The sequence below is a fragment of the Dermacentor variabilis genome, chromosome 7 (genome assembly GCF_050947875.1).
Source record: "Dermacentor variabilis isolate Ectoservices chromosome 7, ASM5094787v1, whole genome shotgun sequence".
NCBI lineage: Eukaryota > Metazoa > Arthropoda > Arachnida > Ixodida > Ixodidae > Dermacentor > Dermacentor variabilis.
The window spans coordinates 71,681,049-71,701,620 of NC_134574.1; the positions used below are offsets into that span (position 1 = coordinate 71,681,049).

Below are 20,572 nucleotides of genomic sequence, written 5' to 3' on the forward strand. Positions count from 1 at the left end.
CGGCAGGTGCTATTAGCCATTGCCTGAGCGTTCGGCGGCAGTCATCTGTTATTCCTTTCGGAACGGGGCAGCCTACGGCTATTCGGAAGGAAATTCAGTTTTGTTCGGCATATTAATGCATCTTTAATGCGTACACGTCACTTTGACGCGGTGAGTTTTTGAGGTTTTGTGACGTCGCGTGACAGGCAGGAGAAGTGGGTGCAGCCCGAAAACTTAATAGCCGAGGGCTAATGGCGAAAAGGCGTCGAATCATAAATAACCATTTTTCTTTTGTTCGGTCAAATCATGCATAATAAATGTGTACACGTCATATCAGATGGGGAGGTATCGCGGTTTTCGTGACGTCACGTGACAGACAGGTGAAGTGGGGGTGGTCCAAAAAGTGTTTGGCCAATTGTGGAGGGCTGATTACAGAATTATAGAAGTTTGGAATAGTTTTACGTTATAGCGCCCCTGATATGATATTCTAAAGTCCTATTTATTGAGTTGCATCAAGGTTCCTGATACCCAAACCTCAGAAAAGAAATGTCCGAGAACACCTAGCACTTATGGGTTGCGAGTGCGAAAGCATTAATTTCCAATTGAACGCCCCTGAGTGGTCCATCGAGGTTTGCGCCGTGAGTAATGTTTTCGACTTTTGCTGCTGAGTATGCTATCGAATTCCCCCGCTTTTCACCGTCGAAGCGTGCTCGTGACGTAGCGTCGCACCCAATGGGAATTAAGGTGCCGTTTTGCTGCTACAGACGCCGAATTTTCGCTCAATGGGCCATTTGATGCTTTCGCATAAAAATATTGGAAAGCCGTAGAGCGTCCCAAATAATTTAATGTAATAGCTTTTCTGCCTCCAGTCTGAGTTTGGTTTCCCAAGAGCTCACTGTGTCTTGATATCATGCGACAGTTGGTAGTTACGTTGCGACGTTTTGACCACAACGTGGTTTTGACATTCGCGGCAGCTAGCCCGGTCGCCTCCTATGCTAGGGTCAATGTAGCAGCAATATACAGACGATCGAGGGAATGGAGACGCGCCAAAATTTTCTTATCCTATGTAACCATCTCCGAAGCCCCGAGTCGCGACATAGTAGAAACTAAAAAAAAGAACTGGCGGTAGAAAAGTTATCATATTAAATTATTCAGGACGCGTTGACGCTTGCGAGTATGTTTCGAAACTTTAGAGGTCCCAGACATCGACCATTTGCAAAATTTGGTTCAAAATATCATGTCAGTACGCCAATCACGTCACCTAGGAATTAACGTGTTCTCACAACTCACTTGACCGTAGCGTTTGTACTCTCGCTCCCAATGCAAGCAGTTACCGGCTGCACTTTAGAGATAACTTTCCGAAGCAAACTAAAGTACTCCTTTATAAAATATAAATGCTATCAAATACGGTCAGCGATGTTTTCACAGTTCTTTCTTGATTCTTTCTCACTAGATATTTTTTTCCGTGAAATAGGATCGTCAAAGAGACTACCCGTCGTGGTGCCTTAGCGACTATGATGTTGCGCTTCTAGGCACGAGGTCGCGTGATCGAATCCCGGCCACGGTGACCGCATTTGAATGGGGACGAAATGCAAAAACGTCCGTGTCCCGCGCATTTGGGGCACGTTAAAGATCCCCAGGTGGTCAAAATTAATCCGGACTTTCTCACTACAGCGTGCCTCATAATGAAATCATGGTTTTGGCACGTAAAACTCGAGAATTCAAAACAAACAAACTCAGCTGTATTTTCTGCAGCTAATCTCATCACGGGATTTAACTTCGTTAAGAATGCCCTTGTATCAGCCAATTAAGATGTAATGACATTAGGAACTTCAAGTACCAGACGCTGGGACACTTCATGGCACTAACTTCGCGCGTGTGACACCGCGTAAATGTCATCAGCACGCTGTCGCTGAATATATTTAGAGGTCTTCCACTTTTTCGACGTTTCCACGCAATTTTTTCCTACTAATATTTTTTCTCTTTTTCGTCAAAAGGAACACCCATGCAGCACAAATATTTCTAACTCGTTGTGGTTGGATAAAGCGTCACAAGATGTCGCTAACATCGTTGCTACTACCTACTGGATTCTGTAAACGGTAATACTCTTGCGGACAAAGTAAAACATTCCAATACATCTCTCCAACGTAAAGTCGTTGCTCACGAGGTATCTCACACCTTTCGCTGCAGTGAGCGCTCAGTGAGCTTAGTACAAGAACGAAAACAAGGGTGAAAGGCGCGCAGTTACTGACTGTGGTATAGGTTACGACAATGAACGCAGTTCTTTAGCACGTCGCCTAATAATATACTGCATGCAATATACTGCGCCGCTTGAACAACGCTCTCGTCCGCGCACGGTAACTGCTAATCGAACTAACCCAAAATAAGTTTTTTTTTTCTAGCGCTACAGCTATCGAACTGGTTATTGCTCAATACTTTAGAAGAGCTTGTAAGAGAGCGAAAGTTTACCCCAACAAGCGCTTATTAGTGGTTCGCATGAACAATCAACATCGCAAACAAGTAAAAAAAGTTAATAGAATTTGTTGCTGCATTTCCAAGTTCGCCTGCATTTCTAATCGTGACTTATTCCACTTAATTTCTCAATCACGCACCTTTAAACTAAAAGGAGCACGCCGCATTATTAACGGTAGAAAAGGGAATTAAAACGGCCGGTTTTTCAGAACAGCTAAATTATAGAGGGTAATCGCCTTTCTGGGCTTCAAACTTGTTTCTGTGAAGTTGTCCACAAAGCCGGTTGCCCCCGAGATTATTAGATATAGGTTACAAACATGGAAAATGAATACTTGGAAGTAAGTTCACAGTGTTCTAACTCAAAATACTTCGTTTTGAAGCACACCTTTGTGTCCTACGACCTGAGAAAGCTTTTATCATAGTAACATACACATAGCGCTTGAAAAGATAAAGACAAAGGAGGAGGACACAACACGTCCTTCGTCCTTGTCATTTTAAACTGTTTTATACAGCCATTACTACGCTATTACAACAAGGCAAAACATCTACCCTTGACAGTCAAACCTCAAGGTTTTTCGAGAAGCCATCAATTCCAGTAGGCTATACCATGCAAGTGAAAAACAAATTGTAAGGGACGTTCTTTGCCAAGACGAAATGTTTTTATGACCGCATGATTCATTACGCAAGCACATCAAAGCAACCTGCTGAGAGTTTGGCATTTCGATCCGCAATTTTGCACTTACACATTTTCTGTGACGTTCTTGGAGCTGTAGTCTTTATCACCTTCTTCATCTGCAATCACAAAGAGAAAATAGTCGTGAACTACCAGCTGTACACTGAGGATGACAATCGCTCCAAACTAGTACGCTTACCTTCGCCGTAATCCATCTGGTGGGGGTCATTCTTGAAGCGTACCCAGATGTACATGGGCAAGATGGTGAATGCGCAGAGAATCACCTAAAATAAAAATCGCTTGTTATAGCCTCTAAACTCTTCCGTGCATTTGACTGAACTTTGCCTACCCTCGTACTGCTCACTTGACACTCCTGAATAGTTCTTCAACTAGGAATGTTACTGTAGCCAAAGATTCGACAGCGTGACTTGACTTGATCAGTGCAGCAAATGCTTTCTGCAACAGTCGCACATCATTTGGAAAATTCAGCATATATGATGCTTACGTAGGCTGAGAAATAACGTTGTCAGACATGGCGGCAACCATGGCTCTCCGCTTCACAGCGAATCGTACCGGTGGTTGCATTTCCACTACCGCTTACCGCCAATAAATTATCATACAAGCTTTCGCTTTCGCTGAACTCGCCTGAAACGCTAGTTACGGGCGCCTAAAGCATCCAATTCGCCAGATCGTTCGTATATCCTAGTGTCTTTAGGCCTTGAATAGAAGCGCCGGTATAGAAACACCTCAGGGATAGTCCAACTGGAACAGCTGTGACACGAGACACCAGATGGCGCAATGCCTTCTCACGTTTTCTTTGTGGTTCTCTTCTTCTACAGGAAGGTAAACGTCTTGAATGGACACTCACCATAGCGTCCCACAAAGTACCTGGGTTTGAGATGCGCTAGGCCAGGAAAGTTATTCTAAAACTGCTTAATATAAGGAATGGCTGCCTTACCTTCAGCCACAGCGGGACGCTGAAGAATCCCCACGTTATGTCGCGGACGCTGATCCTGCCGAGGAACTGGTTGGTCAGCCATTTCTGGCAGCACGGGTGCGAGAGGAACTTGCGGTTCTTGGCCTCAGCGGCGATGTCGACGGCCGTCTTGTACTTCCAGTCCAAGCTCTGCACGCTCAGGATGTCGTAGGCACGGCAAGTCGAGTCCAGGTAGCACAGGTTAAGCACGCCGGTAGCCATACCCGCGAAATACCTTCGAGGACATGTCACAAGAATATTGCGGGTAGTTCCAAAGCACCTTGCACGTTCGACTGCACTGTTGAACGCTACAGTCGTGAATTCACCGCTCATCAGTGGAAACCCTCATTCGTCCCTAATTCTAGGCGTTCAAACAGGCTTTGTAAGCTGGCTATGGTTACCACGCTTGAGGACACGTAATAAATAGAAACAAAATCTTCTCCTGTAGTGTTGGTAAGCGTAAAATAGACAGAGGGAAATGACAGTAAGCTTCGTGTTTTCATTATCTGATTTGTTAACTTGAAATTAAACACCATCCCGTGCCTTCAATGGACCCATACAAACAAGTGCTTGGATTGTAAGGTCAAACGACGAGCGCTTTCAGGTTCCAAGTATTTTAGGCTCTTCTCCGGACAATATATTCGATAGTTATGCCCTGGGAGCTTCAGCAAGCAACATATACTATTGCTCGAGATATTGTATTGCTTAGTAGAACTGCTGCCAACTAGGGCAATGACTGCGTGATTTGTGCATGCTGCGAGTAAACCAGGAACAAGAGAAATCGCCACTGCTTATGCAGTCATAAGAAAGAATTTGACAGGATGATACTTTGTGTAGATATCAGAGGACAACAAGCATGAAGTGCAGCTGCTGCGAGTGCCAGTTAAGCTATACATGAAGCTAGCAAACCTCTGGGCGACTTGAAGATAAAAAAGGTGTATGACCTAATCCAATGTGTATGGCTGTTCCGACTATAGCCAGTGTTTGTATTTCTTTTTAGCTTATACATGTGTCGACTGACGTACATGGAAGTCTTGCTGGAACTTCTTTCTCGCAACTTTAGTGGACTGCCACTCATCATTATGCCATTTGCTCATCAAGAGCTGCTTGCGCGCGATAGTGCTGGTGCAGCTCACCGGTCCACTAAATCAGTGTTCAGTGCAGTTCCACTGCAAGGTGTACTTAAAATTAGAAGACAACAGGGTAGTCGGCACACGCAGATGTCCACACCATGGTGCGGAAACCTGGCGCCTCCGCATCAACGTAAACCTCACCTGCGCACGGAATCGCTCTGTGAGGCCTACGATTTGACCAAGATTTTCTAGCTAACTGCTGACAGATGGAACAGTTATTCCAACAGCGTAAACGCCACCATTCACAATAGGACGGCATCATAACTGAAGCGTGAGGAGTGTTGCGAAGGCTAGACCTCCTGACTATGCGAGGCGAATGTCCTTTACGATCTAATCGAAGCGCTCGACAAATGTATTACGAAACTCGACGAAGGTAAGGTGCCAGGTGACTTGCTCGAGCGTGAAACTTCAGGCAACGCGAAATTCAGCAACATGAATGTGACAGCGTTTTCGAAGCTACGCTTTGATCTTCAGAACGGTCGCACATTTCAAGCTTCAAACACGACGAGGGCAGACACAAAGAAGCGTGAAGGTCAAGCTGCCTCCACTGGAGCGCATGATGTTTGAGAGAAACAACGAGAAATGGCAGCGTTCCGGGAAGCGGTTTTCAACAGCCGTTCACAACGAAGACCTCAGAACCTCCGACAAATTTAATTACTTGAACGTCCTCATACCCGGGGCCGCTGCGTCAGCTACGTCAAGAATCAGTGCTACCAAGGAGTGTAAGAACGACGGAGTTGGCATCCTGAACTTATTCGGCAATGAAAGCATCATTGCGCAATACCATCTACGAGGCCTGCTAGGTTTGAAACACGTCTCATCACCGTTAAGCATTCGCCAACTTCAAGACCTTTACGGCGAAGTTCAAGTGCATGTACGAGGCCTCAAGGCGCTGGACATGTGAACGGAAAACTACTGTACCATGCTTCGTGAAATTCTCTTAATAGTCCTGCTAATCAGGAGATTAAGCTCTAAGGTTGTACAAGCTTCACAAGCCAATGCAGACGTCGATAGCGACCGCTTCGACGACAGAACCCTATGTCATGGGTCACTGTAACCGAGAAAGAACTGTAAGAACTACTCGAGTTGTTTGATCATCAGCTCCAGTGCCGATAAGCTGTGACTGTATTCAGAACGCTTCACGTCGCAGAAGAAACGATGTGAGTCTCTAGATTTTGGCAGCAGCGTATCGTGCACACTACCGCTGTTGTACAGAAGACCGTGAAGAGCGTTCAGCGATGCTTAATTGTTCGGCCAATACACCGATCATAGCGCCGAGTGCTGGTACTGTAAATACGCAAGTACGGCAAGTAAGAGATACTCGCGAAACGAAGGCTAGCCAATAATTTAGTGCCTCCTGCCACACGGTGTCTCCTGTGTCATATGGCGAGAGAGATTTTAGATGGCTACAAGGATGAAGAAACTGTTGCAGGAGACGCGCCTCAGACTTTGTGATGGATGAAAACGCCACTTCTGCATCAGTCACCCTTACATCGCAGAGAGGGCCCATAGTTTTCCTACGTACTCTAAGAGGCAAAGCGAAGCATTGCCGAAGCGATCCGTGATTCGCTTCGATGGGGCAGCAACGAAGCGTTATAACTTCAGAGACGTCGCAAACATTTTGCTTGGAATCTCTACAATAAAAGACGTTGACAATTTGGAGGTCGTGCCCCTGCGTGTCTTTACAGAGAAGACAAACCAGGTGATTCAAATTGAAGCTTTGTATGTAGATGCAATATGCAGCGAGCATATGTCGATGTCGCATTAGGAAATCATGAAGAAGGTGCAACACTAAAGTTTTTTGTTACTCACATTGTGTTCAATCGAGACCCTAATGGCGAGCTGACTAATATGGGATTTTGTTAGCGGCAAAGTGATGACAGTGAACAAAAAGGTCAAGGCCACAGAGAGACACTTAGGCTGGACCGTGCTAGGACCCCTACCTATGCGAGTTAATATAATTTTCTGCACCAGCATTGTATTGAGAGCTCACGTCGAGTCTCGTGTTTCCATTGCTACGAGTGTCTTCGAGAAGCTCCAGAGTATTGACAGCACTGATAGGGACATCAGATTTTCGACACAGCTTTTGCAGAGGACGACTGAGATCAGCAGGAACCCCATTCAAACCCCATATTCGTCGCTTTCAGGAACCCCACACAAGGTCAGCTGCGACCTTCTGATTAACGTGAACGAGTCGACCGCGAAGGAGGCCAATGTGATCCCGTCGAATGCGGGAACCAAGAAGTGCGTAAGTAAATAATAAACCATATTTCGTAAAGAAACATTTGAACAACCTGGGTGCGTCATGAAACGACAAACCAACGTCTGCACTGACGTTACAAGGAACAAAATCATCACGCACCAGTCCCAAGTGGTGCATTGATCTCCGGATTACATCGGTATTATTGAGATGAATATGTCTAAAAGCTCGACGACGAACAGCACTCTTTTGAGACGTGTGTTGGACCCTCTCATGCTATTGGCAAGGACATAGACAAGCCACCCAGGTCCGACCATGAACAACATGCTGCACCACGAGAAAGCAGACAAAGCTTCGCAAGAACGTCGCGCAGACGTCACCAGGAGGCAAAGTTTAGACAGTACTTGTCCCGGCTTCTGATGAAGAAAGAATCACAAAATAAAATCTGCAACAAATACAATAAATCCGTGAACGAGAACGTCAAGCAAAATAAGCGCAAGATGAGTAACGTGAAGGAGTACATCGAAGGCACCATATGGTACCAGAGGAACGTAAAGAGGTATAGGCAGTCCTAGGGTTAGAGACCAGATGTTTAGGCACTAAAGATGCTGTTTTGGGAGCCCATAACAGGCAGAAAAGCTGTCATTTGAGGTATATGTGAGCGCAAAAAATTGTCCTCTAGGCATGCATAGGATCAATTCATAAGAACTTTCTCTGTGTATCTGAGAATAAATTATTATTTTCTGAGCAACATAGCTCACTAAACCCTGTTTCTGTGATTTTTTTTTAAATTTTCTCAATAGAATGGAATGAGGGACTTTGCGTAGGTTACAATACTGATCCAAAATCTAGAATAACCGAACTACGACAAAATTGTGAACACAGGGTTGAACAAGCAGCTGCTCAAGATTTTTGGGTTTCCCGTGGCCTTTTTTTCAGTGAGCATTAGTTTGTGTGCAGAAACGGAACCCGGTCAACGTCTACGAAAGTGGCGGCACAAGCTCGTACTTTGGAAGGTTCAATAGTCCAATTCTCGCTGGAATTGCACAGTGTTCGCCGGTCAGAACCTTTGACGGTTCTTTCAGTAGCAAAATCCCGCGATTTTTGTCCGAGATAGATTGAAGTTTCGAACTAACTCTCAGCTACAGGTGCATTACGAATGCTGGCAAACATGTCTTGAACGTTTGAAAATGAGCCTTACATTCCAGGTCGGATTTACGCCTGACTATTCAAGTTTCTCGACGATATCAACTGATAACCTAAGTGAGCGCCCATGTACGCTAAGTCGCCTTTAAGTCTGTCGTCGCCTAGAGCAATTTGAGCAGAAGAGTTATTGACAGTCGTAGGATGGACAGAGTTCTTGTTTATTAATCGGGTGCATTTAGCCTAGTTTCCCAACGGGCGATAGCACCATAAACAAGAATAGGCTACTGCAAAACGCAGGAAATGGAACGTTTAGCTTTAGGCTTTGAAAATTCAATATAGGCATTAAAACCGAAATGGGCATCTATAGGCGGGTTAAAAATGTAATTAAAATGTCTCTGGACTCGTAGATTGTGTTATATATTAAATAGAGACAATAAGGACATAAGAAAATATTTGAAATCTCGCCTAAAGTTCTGGTTTCTACCCATGACATGTCGACTAAAGAACTAAGCGGGAATAAATTAGAGAAAGACGAATAAAAGAGGCCAGGGCAAGCGCATGTGTTAGACTGTTCAGTGTGTTTTTGTCTAGGTTATTCGTGCTTACTTTTTCAGTCAAAATGTAAGACGAACTAGCCCAATATTCAGTCGTGATCTACCTACGATAAACAGCCACACAAGCATAACTTTTTAAGGATGCCTTGCTCTGATAACATTGAATAAAATTTGTTAAAATTTGAATAAAAAGAGAAAGAAGAATTCCACCGATTGTAGGAAGCAGAATCTTGATTTGTGGCTTCAATTTAATAAAATTGCCGAAAATTAGGAAATTTTCAGAAATTGAAGCATAATGTTTACAAACTCATAACTCTGCTCCGAAAATAGGCACTGCAGTCCTACAAGCTATATCTGCTAGAAGATGTCAGTGGGGAAAATGTGATGTATACATTTACCGGAATTTTTTTCCATTTAAGAGAAAAGGAAGAATTTACAAGCTGCAGGAAGAAAATTTTTAATTTATGGCCTGAATTTCTTTACACAGACTGCCATAAGTCTAACTGTATAAAACATTGAAGCAACGCGTGATATGTTTTACAGCGGTGTATATTAAATACGTTTTTTCGGTTTGGGACGATTATAAAGGAAAGATTTACGGATTTGTGAGATTGTCTTTTATTGCGAGTTATAAAGGCGTCAACATGATACTCGAGTTCTTTTCAAGCACTCTAATTTTCGATCATTATTCTTAAATATATAGGCCTTAACGAATCTACTGTCTAAGACAGTGTCTTTTCTTCTGTACGAAAACGCCTCATCAAATTCAGTAAAGTGGCACCGAGGCAAACTATTTTGCGTTTCCATGCATTTAGATAGGAGTTGCCAAGGTAGATCCGCCTCAAGCACAGCGGGAAGCCATTGCGAAAGCACCACTTGCCTGCTGGTGTCTAGTAGCTCGTGTTTGATAGCGCCCTCGTTGACGTATATGGTGAGCTTCTCGTACGTCATGGAGATAAGCAGGGCCAGGTGGATGGGCTGGTCACAGTTCTTCCACAGCACTTCGGCCGTCTTGCGCCGGTTCGTGAATACTGCCCACAGGCAGAGAATGACCAGGGCCTTGCGCTCGGCCGAGGCCGCGTCCTGTACAGCAGTAATAGCATGCGCAATTACAAGAGCCGCTATGATGTAGCGATTCCTTTCGCAGAATTCAATTATACCGCTATCGCTCACGACCGGGCGATTATGGCGATAACGCAGCTGGGGCGCCGCTCGGACCACTGGCGAAGCGTGAAAAGGAAAAGAACTGCAATAGAATAATTGTTGCATTATCTGTCAAACATTTTCTTCTTGCGGGCATGGGGTTTAGTAAAAATGGACGAGCGCTTCATGAGCAATATCCGCTTTACCAAATTCGCATGCAATAGCAGTAAATGACGTTCGGTACAGTAATCCAGAACCGAAAAAGAAGTTTTGTGTCTCAGTGAACTCATTACGTCAACTTGGGCAAGAGTCGCCATCCGCGTTATATTTCGTGACATTTCAGAATTGCTAAAAAAAAAAAAATGCTTGCTCGGCGGCGATGGTCAGCAGTGGAACGGAAGAGTCCTAGCCTTTTTCCTCGCATCAGTGAATAGCAATTGTTTTAAAGAAGTATTTATCTTTATAAACGTCTAAAATATTGCCTAGCATCGAATAATCAACATCGTCACTCTATAATTTTACAAATGAACTTTTACATATGTGTGAGCTAAACTTTTATTTGAGTGGCAGACACTACAAGAAAAATATTGACTTGGAATTCTAGTCTATCCCAGTATTAGTATGAAACATTTTGAAAGAATTATGAAGCAAAGAAATTGCACGCAGAATCTCCTGTGGGAGTTATACTGTTTCGTCGAATCTCCTGTTCCATCGTCTTGTGCTGCTTTGTTTGCTATAACTGCGAAAAACGCCGCGAAAGAATCGTGGAACGGGGAAGCGCGGTTGCAACACCGAAAATGTGAACTGAGGTCAGCATGAGACGACGAAGAGGTGAGCAGTAGCAATGTTCACTCGTGTTACATGATGATACATTTGGATGGCACGGCTGCTTCGTGGAAGACGAGAACTGGCCGATGCGTGCTGTGGTGTCTGTCGTAATGGAACAGTGTCACGTTTGGTACACCTCGCACGTAGGCGTGATCGATGAAGCTGCCTTCTCCCGATGCGAACTGTTATCAAGCGTTATCAACCGCACTCCGGCGCAGGCTGCGCATGGCGCGGGCCTTATCTTTCTGAAAGCAATCTGCGATGGGGAGCACCCCCGAGTGCTGATAGCTTCGTGTGCGCTGTGTTCTCGCCGCTTAGTTCGCAGTGAAGCCGGAGGCAGCGCGAAGGTCAATTCCATCGCTGCTGGGGGTACTATATTCAAAGCTATCGCCATAGGTGACGGAAGGACGTGTTTATCTTTGGGAAGGCAGGGAAATGCTTACGCATTGAAAACGATGACGACTGCTCTCTGGACTACGTGAACATTAACATGGAAGCTTTTCAAACAATAACGCTCGCTAGTCAGAGGTAGACGTCACATTTTGTGCGCTGAGTGCGTCTTTTTAATTGGTGTCCAGGCAGTCTGCACGCGACATCTTGCATTTTTAACGGGGTCAAAACCACTGAAGCGCTTATCGACAGGAATTCTGAGCTACCATGACGATTATTTCCACATGTACATAAAAGACAAAATCGACTTGGCCTTGTCACACCGCCGCCTTTCTTGTTGAAACGCATGTTTCACCGATCAAGAAGCAAAATTCTAGGAACAATGCAAGCACCAACGGTAAACTTCGGGAAAATACAAATAAGCTACCAACTACAATATTTGTAGTCACTTGTGTCCAGCTTACACACGCCTGGGCTACGCTGTGCTTGACCCCACACTAGTTTTCCGCAATTTCATGCTTAATTTTATGGCAAGCGCGCTCTTTCAGACACCTGCAAGCACACTTAAAAATTAATTTTCCTACAAAAAGCGAAATACGAATTTCATTTGTCACTGATGTCTTAGAACGGGCGGTCACGTGCTTCGGTCGAAGTGCGCCACTTTTGAACATGTCATAGCAGGCACCCTGGCGGCTCGGAACTGAGATAACTAGAACGGTTAATTCGCTGTACCCTCAAGAAAGTGTGGGTTGCGCTGGCATCTGTAGAGTGTTGCTAAAGGACCGCAATAAATTGATGATGTGGAGTGTTTATTGGCGCAAGAGCCAGATATGTAAAAAAGAGCGCTTTACACGAAGTGATGAGCTACAATGAATTCTCGACGACACGGGAGTATGAATTGCGAATGGTAGAGCAGCATGGGTTCAAAAACGCATAAAAATAAGTTGCTGTAAGTGCGTAAAATATGCAAGTGCTAAAATAATGACAATGATTAGTGAGGCTTGCTGCAGCCATAAAATGCGTATTAAAAATCAGCATAGTGTAAAATATGTCTGCGCGAGTAGCCTTGCCGCCTCATCAGGGTCCTTTGGACGAAAGACCGGGAGGCACTTGCATTGCAAAACATTACTATCTAGGTTTTTGCTATCTAGATTTGTCTAGGTTATATTGATAGGCAATTGGAGGGCCATCTTGCTAAACTTTCCAATAGGGTTTTTCGCTATGTTGATGATTTCGTTATATTTTTTACCAGTGACACTTACGCCGAAGGTGTCGATGAAATTTTAACGTTATTTAGGCAGCACGGCATGGGCCTTGATTTTACTTTCGAAGTCCCTAAGGACCATCAACTGCAGTTTCTGTACCTGAGAATAATTGGTAAAAATCATGTGTGCTGGAAATATGGCCCCAGATCGGTTAAGCCCACTTTAACCTATAAATCCGGTCATCCTAAAGTAGTGAAGTGGGCTATAGCGAAGACTATCCTAAATGCTGCATTAAAAAAGTCGTGTTTTCATATAACGAAGGCTGCTTTTTCTGATCAGGTAAATCGTTTGCTGGACGCGGGTTACCCCGAAGCGATCATTTCATCTGTGAGTGAAAGTATGGTTCGCGGCGTCAAGAGCATAAAGGATCAAGGTATGCGAACTAAATTAGAAGAAAAAAAGAAAAAAAACGCAATTGTACCGTACGTACACGAGCTAGCGCATGGGCTTAAGAACGTTTGTTCAAGGTACAACATTGATGTTCGTTTTTCTGCGAAACTTAAATAAGTCGCATATGCCCATTACTTGATAATTTGCTGAAGGAAAAGCAAGTGAAGGGGAAATGCGCTGTAAAACATGTGGACAAGTACATCACTTGTGCTAAGCAAGTTGTGTATGCCATTCCATTATCTTGTGGTCGAGAGTAAGTGGGATAAACGAAGCTATGTGTGAATGTTCGACTTTGGGAGCATGAGCTATCTCTTCAAGGGCTTGCGCCACTTCATGTCCCGGAGCATTGCAAGTCGTGCGGTTGTCGCTCTGAATTAAAACAAAACTAGTGTCATTTTTAAACACGTAAGCCAATTGACAAGGGAAATCGCCGAAGCTCACAATATAAAGATTAGGAACAAAGCGTGTATCAGTGAACCGTCTATCACTCGTCATGACAAAGAACTGCGTTACCTATGTCAATTTCGATTATGCGTCACTTTGTCACAGTTTCCTCTACGCATCTCTGTATATTGTGCATGTCATGGTTATCAAATGGCACCTATACATATGTTAGACATATTTTCAATAAAAAATCAGTTGAGAGTCAGCGCCGTGTCGTCGTTTTATTCCTTCTGTTGTCCTTGTCTTGGGTGCGCTGTTACAAGCCTTACCATGAATCCCAACCAACTGGCCCAACTTGCCGTTCTGATGTAGCACTATCCTCTGTAAAGAGGGTATATAACGAATCGCTTGGGCTTATGACCTGCAACACTACGTCATCCAAGAAATTTCGAGCTGTTTTCGCCTAAAAAATTCACCGACATTACAACCCTAAGGTGAAAATTGAACGCATCTCTATACGTGTTTTCATTTCGCGGTGTATCGGCTGACTCAGACAGTCTGTCTCATGCGGCACGTCGCAAACAGAGCAAGCGTGGCGCGACTGCCTCGCTAATCGGGACATCGCGAGAGGGAGCACGTGGGTGACGCGTAGGTTCAATTCAGAACAATTGCCGCAGACAGGCCACCGCACATACAGCGATTTGTTTTCCTGTATGGTATGAGTGGCGTCGTCGGTGACCAGACGACCCGCGCTACTAAGGCGCCATCTCGTAGCCATCGTCGGCGCAGCGCCCGGCTTGAACGGCACTACACTTCTAACGCTTTCGCCATACTCTCCTCCTCCGCCTTCCGCCTCTTGGTTCCGCTGCACCCTTCTCATCGGCTTTCCTCCTCGCGCTCTCTTCTTTATCGCATTTTTCATCCCCCGCTGCGCTCCGAGTTCGCTCTTTCATCCTTCGCTGTGCTCGTTCGCTCGGTTACGAGGGACGCCGATGCCGACCCCGACGCAGGAACGGGCGCCTAAGAACTGCGCTCTAAAAACGGTTCTTCGCCAAGAGACATTACACGATGTAGGGGTATATGCTGTTAGCGAGAAAGAGGAAAATACTTTGACGTTCAACTTCTGCTTCCTGACACTCCAGCAAGACGTGGCGGACGGTCAGCCTCTCACTACATCTACCAGATAGGGGAAGTTCACCGGCGGTCAGTAAAAAAGGGTACTGTATGTGGGTCCTATTCTCAGTCAACATAGCATGATTTCACTTCGTCGTGCCTTTGTTATCAAAACGCCAATTTCCTAGGTTGCATTCATATATTTTTATTTCGTAAGTGCTATCGATTGCTAATGCTTTCGCACCTTTTTCCGCAAGAACGACTGCAAGTCTTTGGGAGGGATAACTATAGTAGAGTTACAGGCTCTCGTTGTTACATATGTAACAAGCTCATCTGCAACTGTATTAGCCACTACCCCTCCGTGCCTTGGCACCCAACACATTACGACACGTTGGTTAGATGCATACATAGAGCACAGGGATGTGTAGAGGTAATTGATTGATTACTAAATTGTTTATGTCTCCACAGTTGTTCTTACTAAGCTCAGAGAGCCTGTAAATATAAAGAATTTTTAGGTTTAACCCTCTGCAATCCTATGTACACAATTGTGTACAACCTAGACATGCATTCATTACGGCGGACTTGTTCAACACTAGGCATTTTTGTTATTAATCCGAATCGTGTGCTTTTACACATATACCTACAGCGTCATCTTACCAAATAAGCGTTGATTATGCACCAAAAGAAACAGCATGGTCAGGACTATGGCAGCATAAGCAAGAAAGCGCAAATAAAAAATATTCTTCTTTTCTCGAATGCCCTGCGAAGTTTATAATTTGACAAATGCGTGAAATTCTTCAGATTGCACATACAACAAAGTACAATGCATTGTTTCTAACAGTACTCCGGCAGCTGCGGGATTGATGCATGGTCACAAATGTGTACCAAGCGTGATGATGAACGCGAAGTGATCCCCCGCCGGTCCTCATGCCATAAATAACCGCGTGCGTTCATAATTTGTTTTTTGCAGGGATTTTGTGCGTACCTTGCGCAACATTCTAGACGAAAGAATCTCATGTGTTGCGACAGATTTATTGGAAAGGACATTGCCAAAGGACAGTGCTTCTGGTAGCATACTAGATTTTGGTCAAAGCGATGAAGGTGAGGTTGGCCAGGAAAGACATGATTCCAGGCATTCTGTCCGCAAACATGAAAAGCTGCCGAACACATTACAGCAAGAAATACCTTCTTGATAGAATGTTCAGAGGACATCCAATAGTACAGGAAACATTTCTTCCTGCGCCATGACAGAGGTCTGCAGCCTCACTAACTGCAAGAACATTGTACTCCATACAACTGCTCTTGAAGGCATGTGCCCGAGTCTTTTATTTTAGTTAATCACAGAGCAAACCTACACAGCGTCCAGAGATACCTAGATGTCAGCACATCTGAAGAAATAGAAAAGATATTTATCGCATATCAAGTGTTGTTCAGAAGGACGGGGGACAACGCTCCGAGACGTAAGGCACTTCCGACTATAGGTTGCAGATGCTCTCATTACGTATGTGCGAAGCGCACGGAAGCGTGAAACAGCATCACATAAAATGGCTCTTGTGCTAGAAGACGCGGACCAAGAAAAGGAGGCAAAGACACACGAAGCGTTTTATTTGTCCTGTGCCCACTTTTCACTTCGCAATGCATAACCAACTTGGCTAAATTACCACTATGACATCACATGAAAAATCAGGACCTGCCGCCTGAACTTCTACAAGGAAAAAAAAAAAAGAAAGACGCGTTGAGTGGCCCAACGCGGATGCCCACTACGACGCCGTTAAGCACTGACTTGAAGCTCGGCGAGCAGGTGGCGCGACGCACCAGACGCCTGCTGTCGCAGACTTCGCTGCGGGGGTCGCAGTAAATTATCATCCAGTTATTGGGCAGTGTCTGCACGCCCTTCGGTGCTCTTCGTGGTTTCATGTTTTTAATATTGCATTTCATTATTCATTTCTACTTAATACACGTTCTCTTGCTTAAAGATCGAAATCAGCTCTCGGCGCTCAGTGCCATCTGCCTATTGTCTCCGGTACTGTTTTGGCTTCAGAACTGCTAATAGAGATGAGTATACAATGCGGTAATTGCTATGCTAAATGTAATACAAATGTGGCGCTAAATGTTAAACGCATGTGCCAGAAAGTTAAAAAAAACACTGTGTTATTCCGAAAGCCTTATCTACGGCTTTTCTGCTCGCGAGTTGGCCCCTTTATTCCCGGCTTCCTCATTTACTGGGCCATTCAAAAGCAGAAGTCTGTTATGTTGGAACAATCGGACACCTTCGTCTAACATGTGAAAAGGAAATGCTACTAGCGAACACAGTAATACCGCTGTGTATCAGATCAGCTCACCTGTGCGAACACTACAGCCCAAGGGCCCTCGGCACGCAACATCCGAGCCTTACCTGAATGTACATTCCGAGTGCGGTGTTCATCGACAGCTCATCCGGGTCAATGAAGTCGCGCATCCCAGTCGTCGTCTCTATCAACCAGTTCAGGTCTCCCTCGATGAAGTTCTTGCCAATTTTAGACAGCTGCAACAACCGATACATGTGTTCGCCATATAACCAGTATATTATTTCATACCGAACAGTAAAAAAAAAGGTTAGAAAATTTGCTCGAAATACGTCCCTACAGACGAATTATCTGCCAAGGCTGACAGCATTTGCAATACTTATAAATTTCGTAATAGCAAATTGCGGCACATGGTTATAATGAAAACTTCAATAAAGTAGTCATTGAGGTCTAGTTACAGGTTTATATATTTCCAAAAGGTCAGGTTAACCCCAAGTACTCGTTCGCTACTCGTAACAAATACTACTCGTTTGCATTTGTTATTCATTGTTATTTTGTATTCTTGTATTTAGTCTTGCTTTCCTGGTGTTGAATTGTTTCTATGTACGCTTAACCATTCCTCATGTAAAACCGCGCAACAGGGGTATTTTGAGGTAAATAAATAAATGAACAGGCGTCAAAATTTTTCATTCATTTAACCAGTTCACGCATGCGGCACCCGCAATCGCAGCAATCTTTGCGACCCCTGTGTGGCGTAAAATCGTGAAGTAAAATGAAGCTGCCGTCCCACTTCAGTCTTTCCACGAGCCGATTCCGATTGCCGCTGTGCGCAACTCCTCATTTGGATGTATAGTCACTTCAAATGCAAGAGGGAGACAGACCGCTCTATTTTGCCGGGGCGTGGCACAGCTTCATGTTACGCCTTCCTACTACGTCACAGGATGGTTGCACTCCGATCCACGCCTCGCGGTGCTGCGGTTATAAGCAGGTAAATTAAACGAATAACTTGACGCCAGCTATCTCAGCCTACGTGGCAATTTCGAAATGTCGAACCGTGGAACTTGCATTTAATGACGGTTTCCTTCAACTTACCATTGTAAATGTATGCCAGAAAATTTTAATTAGAAGGTAATTGATGCATCAGTTTATTTCGTGAATAATTTTTATTGCAAATGGTGTCCTCCTGAACTGATAACTCACTTGCTACATAATTCGAGTAAGTTTTGCAGGGTTGTTGAAAGGCGTTCATAATAATAAAAAAATATACATTGTCTGATCGCTACATATCTGCTATTGTATATAAAATAAGGCGATAATACAATAAAATACTGACCACATTCGTTGACATTTAACTAGAACTCCTACAAACGCAGAAATATCCAATCATGTTTTGTATATAAGCATAAAGTTTGTTCCGTGAGTTTTAAAGGTCATGTATAAGTACCTTGTTTCTACAGCGAAGCTGTCTATGGCTACCCTCCGGAAAAATCGTGTCGGCGAACAAAAATGCCTTGCGGCAAAGCCAACTTTCTCGAGAATTCTCTGCAACTATCAATCTGATGTAGGTATCTTGGAAGAAATCATGCTGAAATTGACCGCTAAGACGACTACATCATAACGCCGAGTTTCACTTACTTGTCATAATTAGTTCACAGTAACTTGTAAATGTTACAGAATTCCCGTCTGCTGTCAATACGTGGGCATCTACGGAGGGAGTATGGTTGTAGAAAACGGATGTAACTCCTGTTTAATCAGAACTACCCCAAAACAAATTACATTAGAATTAGCCGCTAAGGCGACTATAACATTACGCCGAGTTTCGTTTACTTACCATAATTACGTAGTTCAGAGTGAAGTTGCAAATATTTTGAAATTCATGTCTGCTGTCAATACACGGGCGCGTACGGGAGGAAGACGGACAGCCCCATCTTTGTCCGCTAGAATAAAACTCTAGTCCTTCCAAGTTTCATTCGGCTGGTTAACTAGAAATCATGCTCAATCGCGAATTACAAACAAACGTGTTTTGTTTCGTTCCCTCCTTTGAACTGCGCCCCGGTCAACGCATATCGTCGCTCGCGTCGAATCTCGGTTTAACGGCCACCTGCATCTAAACGATGCTCCATCGCAGCTGGGTCGGCATCACCTGCGTCTTTAGAGTGGCGTAGTAAAAGCACTTCGGCGGTAGTTCTGTGCATGCATAACGCAGTGCGTGACCTAGTGCACGCCTGATATTTCTTTGTATTTCGCGTAAATGACATATACATAATTATATGCATAGGTACGTACCAACAAAACTCTATACCAACATAATTTATACCACCATAGCAGCTTCGGTGGTGAACCACCTTCACAGGCTGGAATGGCTTCTCTGGTTTTTAATTTGCTTTATCGGGAAGAACAAAATGCGATACGATACGAACGCCAGCTGCTGAATGAATGAATTTTCACTTTGCCGGAGAATGATACGGCTTGTCAACGAGATCATTCTTCGCAAACAACTGATGCTCTCAAATAATTATTTGACATCTTTCGTAACACTAATAAAAAGTACCGACCGCGCAAATAGCGCATGGTACAACACGTCATAGTATTAAAGATACCGTCGTAGATGTTGTATTCTGCGTTTGGGGTGGGTGCCAGGATAGCGTAGCATTAACAGATTTAGCTTTCGTGCGGCAGCACGGAATGTACTATACTGCAGTATCCCGCATCTACGCCGCTGCGCAGAATGGACAGGATAGCAGTTCGTGTGGGGTCGAAGAACTTGGGTTTTACACTTTTTGCTGCGGGTGCAGGATAGTCACGCGCATGCGCTGTTCCTTGGGGCACGAGTGCGCACAATATGAATTTCTTGAATTAACAGTTAGTAAATGAATCAATGGACGCCGGTATTTTAACACTAAACTCTTACGGACAGCGTTATTGGCTCAATGTCCATGAAACTGCACGGAACTGAATAAAAACATTGCATGTATTGTCAACACAGTGTTGACGTACCGATATATACGGAACCAGCGCGCATCCGCAGACCATCCTGTGCACGTCATGCTATGAATCCGCTCTCTTACTGAGCGTAGGTTTTGCGCACATGTTGTGCAGGCTAAAATGAGTGACCGTACCATGCTGTGTCCAAGGGCTCCTTCCCAGCAAACAGAACGAAAGAACTCTTCGTGCTGAATTTTCGAGAAGAGCTGACGAAGCCTTTTGGGTGACAAGTATTTGTTCACTTGGAAGCCTCGGTTCAGGAAGATATGCAGAAATTCTTCTCGCTTTGGTCGCAGCAGAGCGTACTCGAACTCTTCCCGGTCGATCTATAAAAGTGCAGGTTAGTGTAATGACACATTTTCCCCCATATTATCAGTAGCAATTAAAAATGGCGCCTTCTAAAGGTTATTTAGAGCACTACTTTCGCACTTACGCGCTCCGCAAGTTCTCTATCAATACTTGTTGCCGCAACGTCGACCATGCAACTTTCAAATTTGCGCAGCGAATGGTTCCCACGCACGTTAGCCAACCAGCAGCACTGGTAGGTATGTCTACCGTTTTATGCGCAGATTGGCTCAGGAATTCCTTAAGGCATTGCTTGATCGGCACTTGGCGGTGTATCACATATTGCGATCCTGTCTCCAGGGCAGCTAATC

At 44.5% G+C, this 20,572-nt stretch overlaps 1 protein-coding gene across 1 annotated transcript in view; it reads right to left on the minus strand.

Moving 5' to 3' along the window:
• The window catches only part of LOC142587523 (transient receptor potential cation channel subfamily M member-like 2), a 147,628-nt gene that overhangs the window by 84,872 nt on the left and 42,184 nt on the right, over nucleotides 1-20,572 (minus strand). The window contains exons 10-15 of the mRNA XM_075698598.1: nucleotides 20,051-20,242; nucleotides 17,042-17,170; nucleotides 10,014-10,216; nucleotides 4,083-4,335; nucleotides 3,324-3,408; nucleotides 3,195-3,243 (exon numbers count right to left, since the gene is read on the minus strand). Coding sequence (XP_075554713.1) covers nucleotides 3,195-3,243; nucleotides 3,324-3,408; nucleotides 4,083-4,335; nucleotides 10,014-10,216; nucleotides 17,042-17,170; nucleotides 20,051-20,242 — 911 coding nt within the window. The remainder of the gene's footprint in view (nucleotides 1-3,194; nucleotides 3,244-3,323; nucleotides 3,409-4,082; nucleotides 4,336-10,013; nucleotides 10,217-17,041; nucleotides 17,171-20,050; nucleotides 20,243-20,572) is intronic.